At 41.3% G+C, this 19,356-nt stretch overlaps 1 protein-coding gene across 1 annotated transcript in view; it reads right to left on the bottom strand.

Moving 5' to 3' along the window:
- Nucleotides 1-19,356, bottom strand: part of dlgap2b (discs, large (Drosophila) homolog-associated protein 2b) — an 83,631-nt gene that overhangs the window by 26,499 nt on the left and 37,776 nt on the right. The window contains exon 2 of the mRNA XM_066676516.1: nucleotides 2,478-3,616. Coding sequence (XP_066532613.1) covers nucleotides 2,478-3,545 — 1,068 coding nt within the window. The 5' untranslated portion in view covers nucleotides 3,546-3,616. The remainder of the gene's footprint in view (nucleotides 1-2,477; nucleotides 3,617-19,356) is intronic.

Below are 19,356 nucleotides of genomic sequence, written 5' to 3'. Positions count from 1 at the left end.
GACATAACGGTGCTTGGTGTTTTCATTCATTCATTATCTGTAACCCTTATCCAGTTCAGGGTCACGGTGGGTCCAGAGCCTACCTGGAATCATTGGGCACAAGGTGGGAATACACCCTGGAGGGGGCACCAGTCCTTCACAGGGCAACACACACACACTCACACCTATGGACACTTTTGAGTCACCAATCCACCTACAAACGCGTGTTTTAAGAACTGTTGGAGGAAACCGGAGCACCCGGAGGAAACACACGCAGACACAGGGAGAACACACCAACTGCGACACTACCTGCTGCACCACCGTGCCGCTTGGTGTTTTCATATTATATTATATGAATATATATAGCTATTTAAAGTGCAAATGATAACTGAATCCAGTATAAAGCCCCAGCTAATACGTTTTTGTTTTTGGGTAAAGGTTTAGAGACAACTGCTTAGTGATGGTTTCTTAGGGATATTATCATATTTGACTGACATACCCATCACTATCACCTAACAAAGATTCTGAAATCAAAGGTATAGGAATTTGTTTCAGTTTGCTTTTTTTGGGAAGACTTTAGACTACACGTTGGAACATTTATGTGTAGATCTGATGGCATTCTGTCATGAGAGCATAAGTGATGTCAGGTCAACTCATCTCAATTTCACTGGATAAAGCTGTATTACTGTTTACCCATGTTTAGTAATACCCCATGATTCATACCCCTTTAGCTGTCACTTGGCATTGGACGTGGAGTCTTCAGACTCATGTGCAATTTTGGAACAGACATTTTACAAACCACATGTAGAAATGAACATCTGTGTACACAGTGGGTGCATACTTCTTCACTTCTTCACTGAAAACACCATCGGAAGTGCATATTTGTCACTTCAGTCACGTACTTCAAGATCAAAAGAAGGCATGCTGTCCAGTCTGAGCAAGTTGGTGGCTAACACCTAATGTCTACTAAAGATAAAAAAAGCATTGACAGGATCTTAATCAGACAACCCCAAGGTCACCATCTGTTCCAAACACTTTCATCTATGCAGCTAACAGACAACGCAACCTTCTCTATATACAAAGGACAGTAGACTTTTCTTATAATGAGTAACCTTTTTACCTTTTTATGTTCACCAGTTGTGGACACACACATTTGTTTTATAATCTCCACAGATTTGAACATTTGAAACTGTCTCTCTACGATAATTTACACATCATTGTAATGTGTTTTGATTTGCACACCGTGCCTTTTTTTGGAAATGGGGTTTGTACCTATCCAAAATCAGCATCAGACTTCACTAATGTTCTTGTAGTTGCCCTCAAATCCTCACAAAATTATTCCAATATTTAGTGTTAAGCCTTTCCGAAAATTAAGTGGCTGACACTGCAGCAAAAGAAATGCTCCCCTCGTTTCAGAAGGCTGGATTGAAAGAGCAGGTGTCCATAAATTATACACCTTAAGCCCACGCTTCACATTAGGCTTAACCTTAAGCTGCGGTAGAGTATCTAATTTCTTTTTATGGAGAGAATGAAAGCTGTGGATGCACAATTAAACATCTGTGTCCACAAACGGCGAACCTTAAAGTAGCAGAATTACTCAGTATAAAGAGGGCCAACAGCATCCCGTGGGCAGCGTCCTGTGGCCACTAATGAAGGACTAGAGGAAGACCAACACAAACTGTGTAGCAACAGATGAGCTACTGTCTCTGACTTGAATGGACTGTGAGTGGACACAGTGTTTATAAACTCCAGCAGCACTGCTGTGTCTGATCCATTGGTAACAGCACAACACACTCAAACACAATTTTAAAATTATGACACATCAGGTGTGTCTCATTTCTGTTCGATTTCTGTGTTTGTTTAAGACATGGAAAAATCAAGTGCAATCATCTGTATTTAAGCGAAGGGGTGCTGTGGGAGCTTTCTGACTGGTGACGTCATGCTCTGAAATCGAGTGGGGGTGGGGGTGGTATGCATACACAAGTCTAAAATCCCACCGTAGTTGTGAGTTTAGCGAAGAGTTCAGGTAATATCCAGTTGAAGCAAAGCTAAAAACAAACAAAAACACTCAGAAGACCATTTGGTCAACTTTGTACTCACAGATATGAGGCTTTATCCTCTAAACCTGTGTGATTTGAGCTTTGGTTTGCTGTAACACGGTCTCTGTTGTGGTGTTTAGCCTTTTGGCTAAACTTATCTAAGCCTAGTTGGCCAGTTGCCTGATTTATTTTGAACCAGTCAGTACAGTTATTTGAACAGTCTTAAGACATGACTGTGTTGATGTAAACTGGCCTGAACAGCAGCTGTGCCGAGTTAAACTGTTTAAAGTCTGTTATTACTATTAATATGCTAGGTTTATGACTTAGCATAAAAAAAAATTATCATCTTTATATCGTCTAAAACAAAACTCACATCTGAAAAGTCGCAAGCTCTTACACAGTCACCACAGATTTGTAGCAAGTGCTCCACAGTAGCGTGAAACCAAAATCACTACTCACCTGCAGATAATGACTGGGGCGTAGTGAAGGCTTCAGGTCATGATGCACCGTATGCTTGTCCAGGTTGAGGGAGGACTTGCGGTATGCCTCTTTGGCCTGACTGACAGTGAGTGTGGACCAGGAACTTCTCTTCATGAACTTCCCTTCAGGTGCTGTGGTCAGGCTCTCACAGGCTGAGCACTTAACATCGTTGTTGCTCTTGGAGGTCTTGAGGGAGAGATCGCCGAAATGAGTGTGCCCAGAGTCAGGGAAGCAGTGGGCCACATGCTCGGCTCGGTGCCGGCTCATTATGCTGGGGGTTCGGTAGGTGCTGTCGCTATCCAGGTTATCATCGGAGCTCCACCAGCCACCGGAGCGGTGCTTGCGTTCCTTGCTCTTACTGCGTTTGCTGCCGTGTTTTGAGTGCTGGCTGCCATGGTGGTGGTGGTGATGATGGTGGCCCCCGCTGTCCCCTTTGGTGCCATTCATTTTGGAGGAGCCCTCGAGGGAGTGGGACTTAGTGAAGAGCTTCTGGACCGAGTGCACTAGGTGGCGTATTCGTCCGGGGCTCTCACTGCGCTGCTCGCTGGTGGAGGTGCGCTGATATTGCAGCGTATGGAAGCCATCGCGGTGTAAAGGCAGCTGCTTCTCAAACTGGTCCAGGAGGTTGGCTGGGATGCGGTTGCTCTTGCTGCTGGCATGGTGAGAGGAGGAAGATGCAGCGGCGGCGGCGGCAGTAACGGCAGCTGAGGTGGCAGAGGCGGTGATGGTGGCACAGTCGTCTCGCGTGGCTGAGTCATAGTACTGGGAGCTGTAGTGCATTCTTGGAAATGTACTGCTTGAGACATGGTCAGCGGGGGGGAGCATCACCGGCGACATCATCATGCAGTCAGAATGGATGGAGCTGCGGGGCGAGTAGCGATGATGATAGTCCATGGCACAGCTCTCCGTGGGGCTGAGCAGGTACGTGTGACGGGGGTCAGACGGGTGCATGCCATGCAGATCGTGTGGGTGATCGAACTCCACTGGCCCACAGGGATGAGGCGAGGGGATCTGGTGCTGAGCACGGCTGCTGGATAAGCCCTTCATGTTCCTGGTTTGAGGGACGCGTCTGTCCTCATTGAAGTGTTGGGAAGGTGACCAAGGGGTAAACTGGCGGTCTGTGACAAAGACAAATGGAAAAGAACATGAATGTTACAATGAAATGTTAGTGGGTTGTTAATCAAATTGAGAATAGAAGAAAAGGATGGATTCTACACATTTTTAAATCTTTTTATTCTGTTTTATTGTCACCTTATAATCAAAAGATGTTTTTTTTCCTGACTTCAACACATTATTTTCTGGGACGTTCATGTTTATTTCATCACCGAAGCACATTCTGCATGAGTAAGTGCAGGTAAAACACAGGTCTTCCAACTATTCAGGTCTGCCAATTAGTGAAAATATATGAGATATTATAATGTGCAAAATACCGTGATGGGGCACAATACAGTTGTGCAGTGGAGGATGTGAATGACAGATGAATGTCAGTAAAATTCATCAATTGATCAATGGTTTCCTTCCATCCACAAAAAATTAATAAGACCCGTTACAAAGAATGTAAATTGTCATCTTTGTGGAAGGTTTTGGAAGCAGAATATTTGGTATGGATGGATATTTTCATTCATTCTTTCACTGTTTGTAACCTCTTATTCAGTTCAGGGTGGGTCCGGAGCCTACCCGGAATCACTGGGCTCAAGGCTCACACATTCACGTGCACACTCACAGCTATGGACACTTTTGAGTCATTAATCCACCTACCAATGTGTGTTTTTTGAACCATGGGAGGAAACCCATTCAGACACTGAGAGAACACACCAAACTCTTCACAGACAGTCACCCGGAAGAAACCCACACAGACACAGGGAGAACACACCAAACTCTTCACAGACAGTCACCCGGAAGAAACCCACACAGACACAGGGAGAACACACCACACTCCTTACAGACAGTCACCCGGAGGAAACCCACACAGACATTGAGAGAACACACCGCACTCCTCACAGATAGTCACCCGGAGGAAACCCACACAGACATTGAGAGAACACACTGCACTCCTCACAGACAGACACCCGGAGGAAACCCACGTGGGCACAGGGAGAACACACCACACTCCTCACAGACAGTCACCCGGAAGAAACCCACACAGACACTAAGAGAACACACCACACTCCTCACAGACAGTCACCTGGAATAAACCCACACAGACACAGGGAGAACACGCCACACTCCTCACAGACAGTCACCGGAGCGGGAATCGAACCCACAACCCCAGGCTCTCACAGTGACACTACCTGTTGATGGATTGATATCCAATATAATACATGGTCAAACAGAAACTTATTATCTGTATTAATTAGTATTTCACACAAGATCCCAATATTTTGGGATTAAAGTATGTGTATTTCTGTGCTTTTTGTTCTGCAAAAGCATCACATAAGAGGTAGGCATTTATAAGAATTTATCAGAGCATATAAGGACTGAAGTGTGAAGTGGGAGGGCTGCAAAACAATGATTAATTACCATGTACCACCACACGCCTATGCATCAACACTTAAATTCTATAATAACACCTTGGTGATAGACCATCGCAGCATTTCACAATGTGGCATCCAAGAACATGGAAAAAAAAATACATTCTACACTAAAGGAGTATGAACATCTTTCTGAATGAACTTCAAAGAAGGCCACAGCTCCTTGCACAATATTAAATAAGGTTCAACAAATAGTGCCTATACAAGTCTACAAAACAATTAAATACTGTATAAGTACACTGAGCCTTTTAAAGTAGTGAATGCTTCCTCACAGTACACCCAATTGTCGTTAGTAAAGTATGACCCTGACTCACTAAAATTGTAAAGAACAGATACTACTCAAAACACCTGTCTGGGAGAGTGGGGCGTAAGCTGTAACTGTACTGTAGAGTTACATTATTAAACCAAGCAGAGCCAAACATTTACATAGACGCTGTTATCCAGAGTCAATGGTATTACAGGTAAGCCAACACAGTGTTAGGAGTCTTGCCCAAGGACTCTTATTAGAGTAGCAAAGATCTGGAACCTAGGTCTCTCACATATGAGCCAATGGTGTTCCCACTGCACCACACCACGTTCTGTCACAGTGAACAAAAGCTTCCGTCTATAATACTAACAAGACTAGAGGCCATGGTTTATCCCCACATTTATTATGCTTAACTAGAGCGAGGACATCACAGTTTAACATTAACCATTACACAAACACCTGAGGAATGCGAAACACCAACAGTGAAAATTGCAAGCTGATGATTTCATGTGTTCATGGACAATCAGTTCAGAGAATGACTATTATTCCCTTATTTTCATAACAGATTTAATATAACCTGGTGGGCACAAAGCTGTGGGCACAATGCAAATGAACCATAGACCTTGATCACACATTAAAAGAACAGATGAGGAGAACAAATGAAGACTGTCATTCTTTGGCAGTGTTTTGAGCATTCGCTGTATCTCCCTACAGTGTGAGTCATAGTGGACACACAACTGTCCTCAAGTGTCCCCAACTACAGACGAGCTTAGCTCAGGGAGAAGTTAAATAGTACCATAAAAAACTGAAAGCTGTGGTAAAAATCAAGGCTCAAAATATTAAAAAGAAAAAAAAGGCTATAAACACCACCTGTCTACTATCTTTATTTTACACTTACAGAATCTGAAATCTGGACAAGTGCCATCAGACTTCACAAGTAGAGGATACCTTGTTGCTTTAGGAATTTAGGCCAATGCACCTCTAATTAATTTAACTGACTGCTGAGCTGTAGGTGTCAGCTGGAGCAAATGTGTGACATTTATGCCCACTTTCTCCCCAGAAGGAAATGAGTCTTGCATTACAGTGTAAGACTAATTAAACTCAGCTGCATACAGTGAATGAGACTCGAAGTGGTTTTAGAAATGGATATGTCTCAGGCTCTGGAAGAGGGTTCATGCAGAAAGAATATTTGAAATCTGTAAAGCAAGGTTACATTATTGTACTTGCACTTTGCAAGTTTTAGATGCAACAAAAGGACTGTAGTTAAATGTCAAGGAGCTGCACACACACACACACACACACACACACACACACACACACACACACATATCATTAGATGCCTCCATCAATGTGAAGAAAAAATATGTAACGTTTACATTTTTTTATTATATTTCAGACAAATCTCCGGAGTTCTTTAGAAACAATCTTCAGCCTGATATTAAAAGCAGCTCCTTTAGAGAAAAGACTTGAAATACCCCATGCCAGAACATTCTGGAAGCTTGTCAACATGTTTAGGTCAATTATTTTAACAAAATATGAGCAGACTTTTGTTATGCTAATGTTTCTTCTGTCTTGACAGACAATTGACACTCTGAGGATTGTGATTACACCAGAGAGATGGTGCCTGGGCGGCCTCTAAAGACTGTAACCCCACCGGTGTGATTAGAATAACAAATGGACGTTGTATGAATAAGGCAAGATCCAAAACACCCATTCTTTAAGACAAGGACACTTTTTATCCACTATATTAATAAAAGGAGACAGAGCTAGAGAAGGAATTAAAATACTGTCTGGAAGATAAGACGATAGACCTGGTATTGAGAGAGTAGGACTGGACCATCTATATTTACAATTACACTACGCTTAACTCAATTCCTTGTCACCAAGAAGGGGCAAATTTAATCATGTATAAGTGGGTTTAAAAGTGGGGGTCGCTGTGGCAGTGCCCACAATTTATAATGTTTTTTTAAAATATGGAACTAATCTGTTACGACCACTGACACCTTAAATCTAAATATTTTAATGCAAATCACATACTGAGAATATGTTTTGAAGGATGATGTTGTTATATTTTTTCCAATAGCTCCTACTGCCATATACTATTGGGTCCTTCTACTTGTATAAACCCTTAACAGTTTAGCAAACTTTTAAATAATAGGCTTTCTGTCACTTTCTGTCCCTTCATGAGCCCTTAGGTTCTTCACAAGTCTGTTAAATATTTCTCTCTAAATAAAACTGAGGAAGCATCCTTCCTCCACTACGCACTCAGACTTTGGAACACTGTATCAAAAGAATATAAAAGAGTAGCAAGCTCAGTAGATTTATTTAAATGAAAGCTTAAAACCCTTTCTCTTAATTTAGCTTAAAATAAGCAGTATTCTTTTTTTTATGTATACATGAATTAAATGTCTGTAACTGATTATCCACTTCAGGGTCACAGTGTGGCTTTAACCTACCCAGAGTTACTGGGTGTAAGGCAGGAACACACACTGGACGGGGCCCCAAAGCACCATAAATTCACCGTCAGTCTCACAGTCACACCAACAGACCTATAGACAATTTAGCATGACCCTACACACACACTTACCAGTGTTTTTTATTTATTTATTTTAGGGTATGTAAGGAAACCGGAGCACCTGGAGGAAACCAACACAGACACAGGGAGAACACACCAAACTCCTCACAGACCCCTGTTTTATTCTTTTACTTGCTTTTAATATTTGTCTAATTCTTATTGACAAAACCATTCTAGTTTTGTCCCATGGACCGAGTGGTTTATTTTGTTGATAACATTGTGGTTCTTGCTTTTATGTAAATCTGTATTCAATGCTTGAAAAGTGCTTTTTAGTTTAATAACTTTATTATTGTAATGTGTCAGAGCCTATGTATATCACTGAGATCATAGAGGTTTCCCCTCAGATTGACAGAGCAAAACTCAGACCTTGTTTATAATAGGTTAGGGATGATAAGTGTGAGGAGCAGGTGTACACAGAGGCTCAGAAGGCTGGTTTATAGCTGTGTCCTGAGAGATCCCATTGTTCCTTATTTTTTTGTTTGTAGCAAAAATAAGAGGAGGGCTTGTAAGACTGTCGGGTTGAGAGAGCTGCTCATTCAGGGAGCTTTACAGGAGATCTGAGGACATCACAAACATATACATGCCTCATCCCTGTAACCCCCCCCCCCCCCAAAAAAAAATAAAATAGGCAATTTAAATATTACAATAATTTGCCAATTCCCAATTACAGACATGATATTGGATCATATTTATCATGAGAAATGATCAAAGTAAAATAAAAACACAGGATACCACCAGGTATTATTCCTGTAAGAAATATAGGTTTTTAACATTTATAACCATACAAAAATAATGTGTTTGTTCTTTAGAATCATAGAAGGGGTCCGTCCTTTACAGTTAAGACTCGATATACAACTGGATACATACTTATCTAAGACTATATATGTTTAAAAGTGATTGGAGCATTTAAAAACACTTGAAAGAGTGTAAAGTTGAATAAACGCATGGCTTATGAAAAATCATGTGCTTGACACAAGGTTGAGGCATATTAACTTTCAACAATATATATATATATTATAAACATCTGTCCAACTTTAAAGTATCTACTACTTAAATATCAACCAATATCTGATATTATTGTGCTGTCACTTGAAGAAGACAAAGAGACATCATCCCAAAATAGTGTGTCTATGCAATGCTTATCCTGTAAATATTTCAATATTTATTCCTGTAAAACACACATCATTACTACATTGTGTGTACCATTGGATTTAAAGATCACGGTAAAGAAATGTGAAAATTTGATCATTCTTTATGTGTATCATTACTGGACAAACACTCCTGCTGCTGACTCATTCATTTTTTTGATTTATAAACGTATTAAATGCTGAGTTTGATAACCCACACTCATAAATTACAGTATAAATAAACAAATGAGTAACTTTCTGTATTAAACACCTACTGCTCATTAGAAGTGTGCTCTGTCATTTTCACCCCAGGCTTAAATAGTAATTTTGATTGGTAGGGTGTGATTTGCCCCATCAAGCACAAATCTGGAGCATATGCCTGAGGCAAAGAATTCTGAGCAACAGTGTACAGTGAAGAATTCAACGGATTGTTCACACAGCAATTAGGATTACTTAATTATACAATACAACTTAAATGTGCTACTCTGGGATAACACTGCCTACTAAACTGTTAATGAGAAGTATTTTCAATCTTCTTAATGCCAGCCTCATGCCGAGAAGTCATCACCAGGCCATCTTCTCTACGCAGATCCCTCTGTACACAGTAAAGACACCATTATATAAGAGCTACAGTATTCTGTATTAACAAGGAACTGGCAAAGGGCTCTGAATGTCATTGTTGCACACTTATTTAACCTTACTCTTATGTTAGGGTCTAAAAACCGACCCGTTTTTAGGTTTTAAATGTGTACAAGTGCTCCATAAATTTGTTTATTGCATCAAAACTTTTTGACTCTGTCTGGAACTTCTATTTCAACAAAACAATAAACATTTTTATTACTAAATAATTAAATGCTTTTGTTAAAATGATGGCTTTTCTGCTGTTGGGGTCAATTTCGACCCAGGTATAATTTTAAATCAGAAAACAAAATCAAGTGTCAAATCTGGACTCATAAACACACTGTACACCAACAGCCTACAGCTGGCTCCTCCTACAACCACTCGAGCTTCAGTTAGGGGCTTCTATCTTTGGCTTTTTCACAAAACAAGGAAAGACAGACATGTCCAGACATGTAAGGCCCAGTCAGTTTAGAGTTGGTGTTTTGTATCGTGTACATCTCCAGTTTACAGTCTGCAACAATGAACAATTAACACCAATCCTTTCATGGATAAGGAAGTAACGAAGTAAGAAACAAATTGGTTGATAATTAATTGTTTTTAGAGGATCTTATGGCTGATTTAAGACACGAGTCAAAACTATGCTAAAACATTAGCATAAGAGATGGTAATAGAAAGCTAACACAGGAGGAAAGTTAAGCTAACAAACAGTGGATATATTCTATATAATGTAAAGTTGTTAAATAATTTGAAGATTAAAGAGCAAGCTATTATCAATCTATGCAATAATTGTGGCTTCTATGCAGACAGTAAGTTCTGATAACCACAATACACTACACATTAATGTAGTTACTGGGCTCCAAATATTGCTTTTGTCTACATCTGTTACACGTTTATGACAGTAGATCAAATGGTGAACATAACAAAAAGAAATGATCATATATAGCTCACAGAATCAAAACAAAAAAAGTGTTTAGATTGGTGAGAGTGTTAAAAAAGGGAACCCAGTTGTGTAGCAGGGAAACACCCTCAGAGCTAAATCTGCTGTTACATAATATGTAGTGCCCACGATCCTTTGCAGTATATCAAAGAGCTTGAGATAAGATACCCTGTTGTCATGGCAACCGGTGCAGAGCACACTGACAACATTAATAGGATTATCAAGGCTGTTAAAGACACTGCATGCCACTGACTCGGACACGGAGATTTCTTACCGGGGTGCAGACGTTAGCCTCGACATGCCCCGTCAACCCACTGGGCGAATAGTCTTATTCTGAGGTGACTGGCTGCTCCAAAAGTAAACAATGAAAACAAGGTTTTGGCCAAATTCTCCTCCAATTAAAAATATAAAAATAACCTGTTTAAAAAACTACACTGGGTCATAGTTACTGAAACATATTAGCAAGTTTTCTCCTTATCATCAGACAGCACACTTGTGTCAACACACTGTGAGAACAGAATCTTCCATTCGGTTCCTCTTGTGGTTAAGAGCGGTAATGAGGTGGAGTCATGCAAAGTGGCCATCAGCATGCCCCATAGTACACCCTGGGGCGTGATTTATTGTTTATAATAGTTTATGTCTTATTGTGCTCATTAGTGTAACGTTATGTCATATTGTTTTTTGTATGCGGGCTGTGGTTCTGTGTTTTGAGGATACTCACCACCCCAGAGTGGAGGGGTGGAGGGTTATGCACTTGGAGAAGTGTTTCTGAGCTAAAGGGAACAGTAGGGTACTGTAGGGTACCCCAGGGTACAGTAGGGTACTGTAGGATACCCCAGGGTACATTAGGGTATTGTAGGGTACCCCAGGGTACAGTAGGGTACTGTAGGGTACCCCAGGGGACAGGAGAGTACTCTAAGGTACCCCAGGGTACAGTAGGGTACTGTAGGGTACCCCATGGTACAATAGGGTACTCTAGGGTACCCCAGGGTACAGTAGGGTACTGTAGGGTGCTCCAGGGTACAGTAGGGTACTGTAGGGTACCCTATGGTACAGTAGGGTACTCTAGGGTACCCCTGGGTACAGTAGAGTACTGTAGGATACCCCAGGGTACAGTAGGGTATTGTAGGCTGTTCCAGGGTACAGTAGAGTACTGTAGGATTCCCCAGGGTACAGTAGGGTACTCTAGGGTACAGTAGGTTACCCCAGGGTACAGTAGGGTACTGTAGGGTACTCCATGGTACAGTAGGGTACAGTAGGGTACTCTAGGGTACAGTAGGTTACCCCAGGGTACAGTAGGGTACTGTAGGGTACTCCATGGTACAGTAGGGTACTGTAGGGTATAGTATGGTACTGTAGGGTACTCCATGGTACAGTGGGGTCAGTGGAGAGTAATATCCTTCAGCACAAGTCATTGCTTCCATTCAATGCCCAAACTGCAAAGTTCCTTTCAAGAATCTGTCAGTGACTAAAGAACCGCGAGCACTGACCAATTAATGTGTACCTACATATACAACACAGAAAGAAGTACTGCTTCACTCTGCCACAAAAAGTCTAGTGGCCTGTCAGTATGACGTCACATTTAGCAAACTGTGATTCAGTGGTTCTCGGAGCTGGATGATGAACTGAATGGTTGCAATAAATTTGAGATACATCTTTAGATGCAGAGCACCTCTTGGAAGTGGGTTGTAACTCATTCATTCATTCAACATTTGTTCAACACTCAAACAATCATTCACTCACTCACTCATATTCAAAAAGAGGTGTTCGACCAGAGGCGCTGCTGACTGTTATTGAGATTAAAAGTAATAAACCATGTGATCAACATTGAATTGAATGTTTATGGAACCTATTTTAAAATCATAATAATAAAAAAAAAACACTCTTTTGAGATATTTATTGTCATTGTCATCGAGTACGCTGTCATTTTATATATATGATATGATGCAATTTAATTGTTTATATAATTATTGTTAATATATAATTTTTCAGATGTATTGCCAAGCCCTCGCAGCTCTACAAAGTTTGTTTGCATCAAGGGGAGAATTTGAATCCTTGAAAACTTGTATTGAGCATCAAGGCAGAAACCAAGTTTTCCTTCCACTGAATATTTCATACATTCTACTTCTCTTTAGCTCACTGCTTCCTCCATCACCCCCACTGCCCCACCCCTCTCTGCATTGCTGCAGAGCTCAATGATAAAGAAGATGTGGTTGCCAAGGCAACTAAATGAGTCAAAAGTGATTCTGACCATAGTTACACATGGCTGTGGACGCCATGAGCACACACCACTGGGAACGGACTCGCGGCGAACGCTGCAGACTGCAGGTCAAGTGTCAAGGATTTTGCTTCTGTACTCATGGACCTCACAGTGAAAGTTAATGAAGGAACTCAGTGCATGTAAAAGCACTCAACTTAAGGTTTGTTACTATTTGCAATGTGTTTAATTTTAACACATTTTATTGGCTCATTAATGTCCAATAATCATAATCAAATATAATAATTTGTCTTAACCATCTGTTTTCTGAATTTGCTTGAGCTCAAACTCAAACTGATCAAACCATGCACATTAATCATAATGAATTCAGCCTTTTCAGATTTAAAACAAGACATATAATGTAACATGTAATCACAGAAAATCATAAAGTGATAGCTGTTCATCAGCCATAGATTGTAAGACAGTAGAATTTCAGTGTCTGAACACATGAAAATGTATAAAATGTTGAATCTGTAAGGCGGCGGAGCAGGTAGTGTCGCAGTCACACAGCTCCAGAGGCCTGGAGGTTGTGGGTTCGAGTCCCGCTCCAGGTGACTGTCTGTGAGGAGTTGGTGTGTTCTCCCTGTGTCCGCGTGGGTTTCCTCCGGGTGCTCCGGTTTCCTCCCACAGTCCAAAAACACACATTGGTAGGTGGATTGGCGACTCAAAAGTGTCTGTAGTTGTGAGTGAATGTGTGTGAGTGTGTGTGTGTGTTGCCCTGTGAAGGACTGGCGCCCCCTCCAGGGTGTATTCCTGCCTTGCGCCTAATGATTCCAGGTAGGCTCTGGACCCACCGCGACTCTGAACTGGATAAGGGTTACAGATAATGAATGAATGAATCTGGAACTAGATCGAAGTGCATCAGCATCATATATAATGTACTTATATCGGCCTGATAAAGCACCTTTTTGAGAGTAAGAGAAATACTCAAAAATCACGTAACATAAACTAAATCGACTAAAATCTAAGAATGTAAAAATAATGTGAATAGTAATGCCAATGGAAGACAGCCATTCCCAATTCTTGATAGGAAATACAAGATCCATGGAGTTGTCCATTACAGGTCTGATACCATAGAAACATACCACAGCCTGCTCAGTAAGCAGAACGTAACAACAGCAGAAATAAAAGTCCGCACATGCACGATAACTAGGCCTGTCAGTATAATGTCATTATTGACATATTGTACAATGGATGGACATTGCTGACCTCAGTATCCCCCATTGTGTTTACTGTCGCGTTTCTTTGCATAAGGATGAATGACACCAGCATTTTATCCAGTCATGCTCTCCTGTTCAGTGAGTTTCACTGGTTTCTCTATTCTGGAGCAGTTAGGCTGATTTGTTTGAAATCAGTTATTTTATTTTATTTATTTATTTTTTAAAAAATCTATTCCAATTTCAGTGTCTAAATATTTTTAATAACTAAGATTTTGCTAAAAGTTCACTGAGCTTTAAAGGTGTGTCATTGCATTAAAATACATTATGTCATTATATCAGTGGCATAAAAGATGACAATAATATTGTTCTTCACAATTATTTCTGGGAAAACCAGTTAAGGGTTGTGGTGGGTCTGGAGCCTACCCAGAATCACTGGGTGCAAGGCGGGAACACTCACTGGAGGGGGAACCAGTCCTTTGCAGGGAGACCTGGGATAATATACAGTATCAAGGACAAAATATGCCCACTGTGACATACATACATTTATATAAATTGTTTACAGTATAAATTCTTTCAATTTTCAACTTGCTGTTTATATATAAAATTTACAGAACAAAATAAACACAGCACAAATTATATATATATTATAATATTTTTTGTATTGACTGTATTTATATATAATTTTATAAGCACCATGCTCATTGAAAAGGCATTAGTTTAAATATAGACAATGAAACTGAAACACCTGTCATTGTAGTGTGGGAGGTTTCATGGCTAAATTGGAGCAGCCTGGTGTCCAATCTTCATTAACTGCACATTGCACCAGTAAGACCATGTGCATCCAATGGTTCAAACATTGTGTCCTGAAGGCGGTGCCGTGTATCAGGACGACAATGCACCAATACACACAGCGAGACTGGTGAAGACTGGTTTGATGAACATGAAAGTGAAGTTGAACATCTCCCATGGCCTGCACAGTCACCAGATCTAAATATTATTGAGCCACTTTGGGGTGTTTTGGAGGAGCGAGTCAGGAAACGTTTTCCTCCACCAGCATCACGTAGAGACCTGGCCACTATCCTGCAAGAAGAATGGCTTCAAATCCCTCTGACCCCTGTGCAGGACTTGTATATGTCATTCGCAAGACGAACTGACGCTGTATTGGACGCAAAAGGAGGCCCTACACCATACTAATAAATTATTGTGGTCTAAAACCAGGTGTTTCAGTTTCATTGGCCAACCCCTGTGTATATATATATATATATATATATATATATATATATATATATATATATATATTCACCTGGAGGAAACCCACGCAGACACATAGAGAACACACCACACTTCTCACAGACAGTCACCCGGGGGAAACTCATGCAGACACAGGGAGAACACACCACACTCCTCACAGACAGTCACCCGGAGGAAACCCACGCAGACACAGGGAGAACACACCACACTCCTCACAAACAGTCACCCGGAGTGGGACTCAAACCTACAACCTCCAGGTCCCTGGAGCTGTGTGACTGCGACACATTATATATTATATATATATATATATATATATATATATATATATATATATATATATGTGTGTGTGTGTGTGAAGTAGTGTTACCCTTATTTTGTATCTGATCGTGTCGCCCTGTCCACTTTTTCCAGTTAAGCTCACTAAGACTTTAGATGAATGGCTATAAAATTGCTGAACATATAATTGCTTTCCTAATAAAAAATAAAAAAAGCAATTAGGACACTCTAGGCTAATATTACTTAAAGCAAATACATGCCGACTGTAGTGGCTGAAATAGCATGACTATTTGACATCTGTTTGTTCTTTTCTTGAAATCCTAATTAAGTCATTATCTAACCCATTTGCCTCAAATCTACACCAGGGTCTTGATTACTTCAGATTTCTGCATGTTTTGATTGCTTTATAATAGCCCCCTTTGGACAAGCAGTTAGACATATCATTTTCCATCACCATTGGAAATAATGTGCCAAAACAAATTATTTTGCTTTGGAATGTATCTACAATTTGTTCTACATAGTTCTGCTGGATCAGGACACACTCAAAATGGCAGCACTCCGCCAGGACTTTTTTATAGTTTTTGTTTCGCTTTGGGTGATGTGGCCTGACGGGTAGTGTCACAGTCACACATCTCCAGGATTCTGGGTTCAAACTCCGCCCTTTGGTGTGTTCTTCTTGTGTCCGCCTGGGTTTCTTCCAGATGCTCCTCCCACAGCCTAATGCCATTCAAAACGTGTTCATAGGTGTGAGGGTGTTATGTCCTGTGACAGACTTCCGCTCCATCCAGGATGTGTTCCTGCCTTGTGCAAAATAATTGGGCAAGCTTTGATCATACAAGTGGGTTTTAGTTCCCATGGAAGCAGCAATTAGGGGTGTGTATGACATCCCGCACATATTAACTAATACTAAAGTTTTCATCATGCATTAACATGCATAAGTAATAAAGAATAATAATTCATATTACAGCCTTAGCCAAGATTTGTCTGGACTATTTATAAGTCAGTGAATCATTTAGGAAGCCATGGTCTCATAATTCACACCCAGAACCATCACATACATCAAACTCTTATTAAGGGTAGGTTTTAAGCTGCTTGGTAAAGAGATGTTCAGAAGATAAATTTACACTTTTGCAATTTCCTGGCAGTTTAAACCATTCCAAAAACATGCTAAATTATGAAGGCACCCCAGAGAGTAGTCTGACTTCTCATGTGTTTGCACAGACATGAGTAGATGACGATAAGCAGACTATAGTGCAGCGTTTCTGGGAGCTGTATGATTAAAGCAGTTTGCAGGTTAAAAGTGTCCATTTATCCCATTTTTGCTAGTGAAAACCCTTTGCAATTCAGCACACAAGCTGCCAGCACAAAGGAAGAGCACAAAGAGAGAGAGAGAGTGAGAGAGAGAGAGAGAGAGAGAGAGAGAGAGAGAGCAGAAAGTAAGGCATATATTCTCTAAGGGAAGCTGCTGTTCTACAGGTCCTGGCACCTTCCAAGCTGGTTGCATAACTTGGCATGAACAAGTGCTTCCTCCTCCACACCAAATCTCCAGTGAAACAAAGGATCACCAGTGGGAAAAGAGGAGTGGAACAGACATCACTCCAACAGCACGTGATTCCTCCCATTAAAAACTAGCTCCAGCTGCAAATGCTAATCATTCACTCCTCCTTCGAAACTGAAGTCTGCTGTTTGCTTCAGGGGTCTTTGTGCCCCATTTTCCAGGTGAAAGTGCAGCCCCCTCCCTTGAATCACAATGAGATTAGTCTCTAAGGGAACCGAGGCATTTCGAATGGAACACAGTTATTTCCTTCCCTCAAATTATACAATAGAAGCACCCAGGTGTGACTCAAAATGTGAGACCATTACTGTCAGTCAGGGATTTTCCTCCAGTGTGGAGCAGGGATTTTAACACATTCCATTTGGAATCTGAATCTAGATATTACTGCAAACGGCACAGGCATCAGAATCAAGACGAGAGATATTCTTATTACTGTGCACTAATATTGTACCAACTTCAGCTGTCAATAGTGGCTCTTATAAATTCATTACAAAAATACATTTTGGAATCTACCTATTATATTATATTATTTATTTATTTTTTGTCAATGGACAATCAAATGTGCCTTCCGCTTTAACCCCAGACATGGCTGTTAACTCATATACTCACACACACACACTCACTCGCTCGCTCTAGTGCACTAGGGGAGCAGTTGGGGGTTAGGTGCTTGGCCCAAGGGCACCTCAGCTGTGATTAGAGGGAGGTAGACAGCACTCCTTCAGTCCCCCCCCCCCTGCCCCCAATTTGTGAGGATCGATCCAGCGACCTTCCAGCCTCAAACCTGCTTCTCTAAGCATTAGGCCACAGCTGCCCAGCTGTCTTTGCAAGAGCTGCCCTGTTCCTCCAAGACCCATAAAGTTCTACCGCTTCTTTTTTTAAATTACTGCTAACCAGCCCAGGAGTCGGTTAGGTCTAAAATCTCACATTCCACCACAATTTCCAGTCCTACATATGGATGTCTGTAGATCTAAATGCAGAGGTCAGTTTAGACACCCCTCCTGTTGAAACACGGGTCAGCTGAGCATTCCTTGTGACTCAAGGCCCTGCCATCAAAGTCATCTTCTCAATATATTATACACTTCAGCTTTATCTAAGATATATGCATATAGACATATGTCACAGAGCATTTCTAAAAATGAACTGCTCAAGTGTATCATCCAGTACATCTGTCTGGAAGCAGCTGCACTTGTAAAGTTTCTGTGTATATTTATGGGTTGCCTTTACTTTCTCACATCTGTACATCTCATAGCATCTTTCTAAATTCAGCGTATAGAGGAGAAGAAATGCAGTGTCCTAGCAACTGACACGGGTAAGAAGCCAAGTGAATGCTTCAACTGCAACTCGAGAAGATGGACAGACATCTTCATTTGTTTTTCATTATGTTCGGTGTTATATAAAGTGTGAGCATTTTTTCAGCCCTCCGACTGATGTGACTACTACAGAAAAACCTCCTGCAGGGCGCCAGAACGGCCGCTCACCTTTGATTCAGTCTCCCACTCACACCCACAGTGCCTCAGCTCCGCTGGCAATCGCAGGCTGTGGTGTCGTTCCACCGCCAGCCACCCCCCAACTTCCTCTCGGAAGACTTGCCTAATAAAGAGCTCTCGCTCTCACTTTAGATCACAAGAGAAAACTAAAGCATGCAGTCATGCCAAAGTGAGCACTACTGCTGAACTGAGACTGAGCAATATTCAGCACATCTGAACCGCAGCTCAGTCTCCCGAATCACTGATCTGATAAACTTAATTTATTGATTACCACATATAACATTCATTATCGGTAATCGCTTATCCAGTTCAGGGTTGCGGTGGGTCCAGAGCCTACCTGGAATCATTGGACGCAAGGCAGGAACACAACCTGGAGGGGGCGTCATTCCTTCACAGGGCAACACACACACATTCACACTACAGACACTTTTAAGCCGCCAATCTACCTACCAATGTGTGTTTTTGGAAACCGGAGCACCCGGAGGTAACCTACACGGACACAGGGAGAACACACCAACTCCTCACAGACAGTCACCTGGAGCAGGAATCGCACCCACAACCTCCATGTCCCTGGAGCTGTGACTGCGACACTACCTGCTGCACCACCGTGCCGCCCAACTCCCAGCATCCAATGTTTCGACTTTGATTCAGCTTCAGATAATGAGATGCAATTATAAGATGACTACATTTACTCTTGTAAGTGTGTAACTGTAATTAATAAGCACTGTAAAGGTAGTTAAATTTGAAAGTAGCCTAAACTCTCATTGCAATGTCATTACATAAAATTTTCTTTTTTTGTGTGTGGGTCAAATATCCTATACATATTGAAGGGAA

Source organism: Hoplias malabaricus, chromosome 7, assembly GCF_029633855.1.
Source record: "Hoplias malabaricus isolate fHopMal1 chromosome 7, fHopMal1.hap1, whole genome shotgun sequence".
Classification (NCBI taxonomy): Eukaryota; Metazoa; Chordata; class Actinopteri; order Characiformes; family Erythrinidae; genus Hoplias; species Hoplias malabaricus.
Note: the sequence above shows the minus strand (reverse complement) of the source record. Positions and strands in the feature narration are given on the sequence as shown.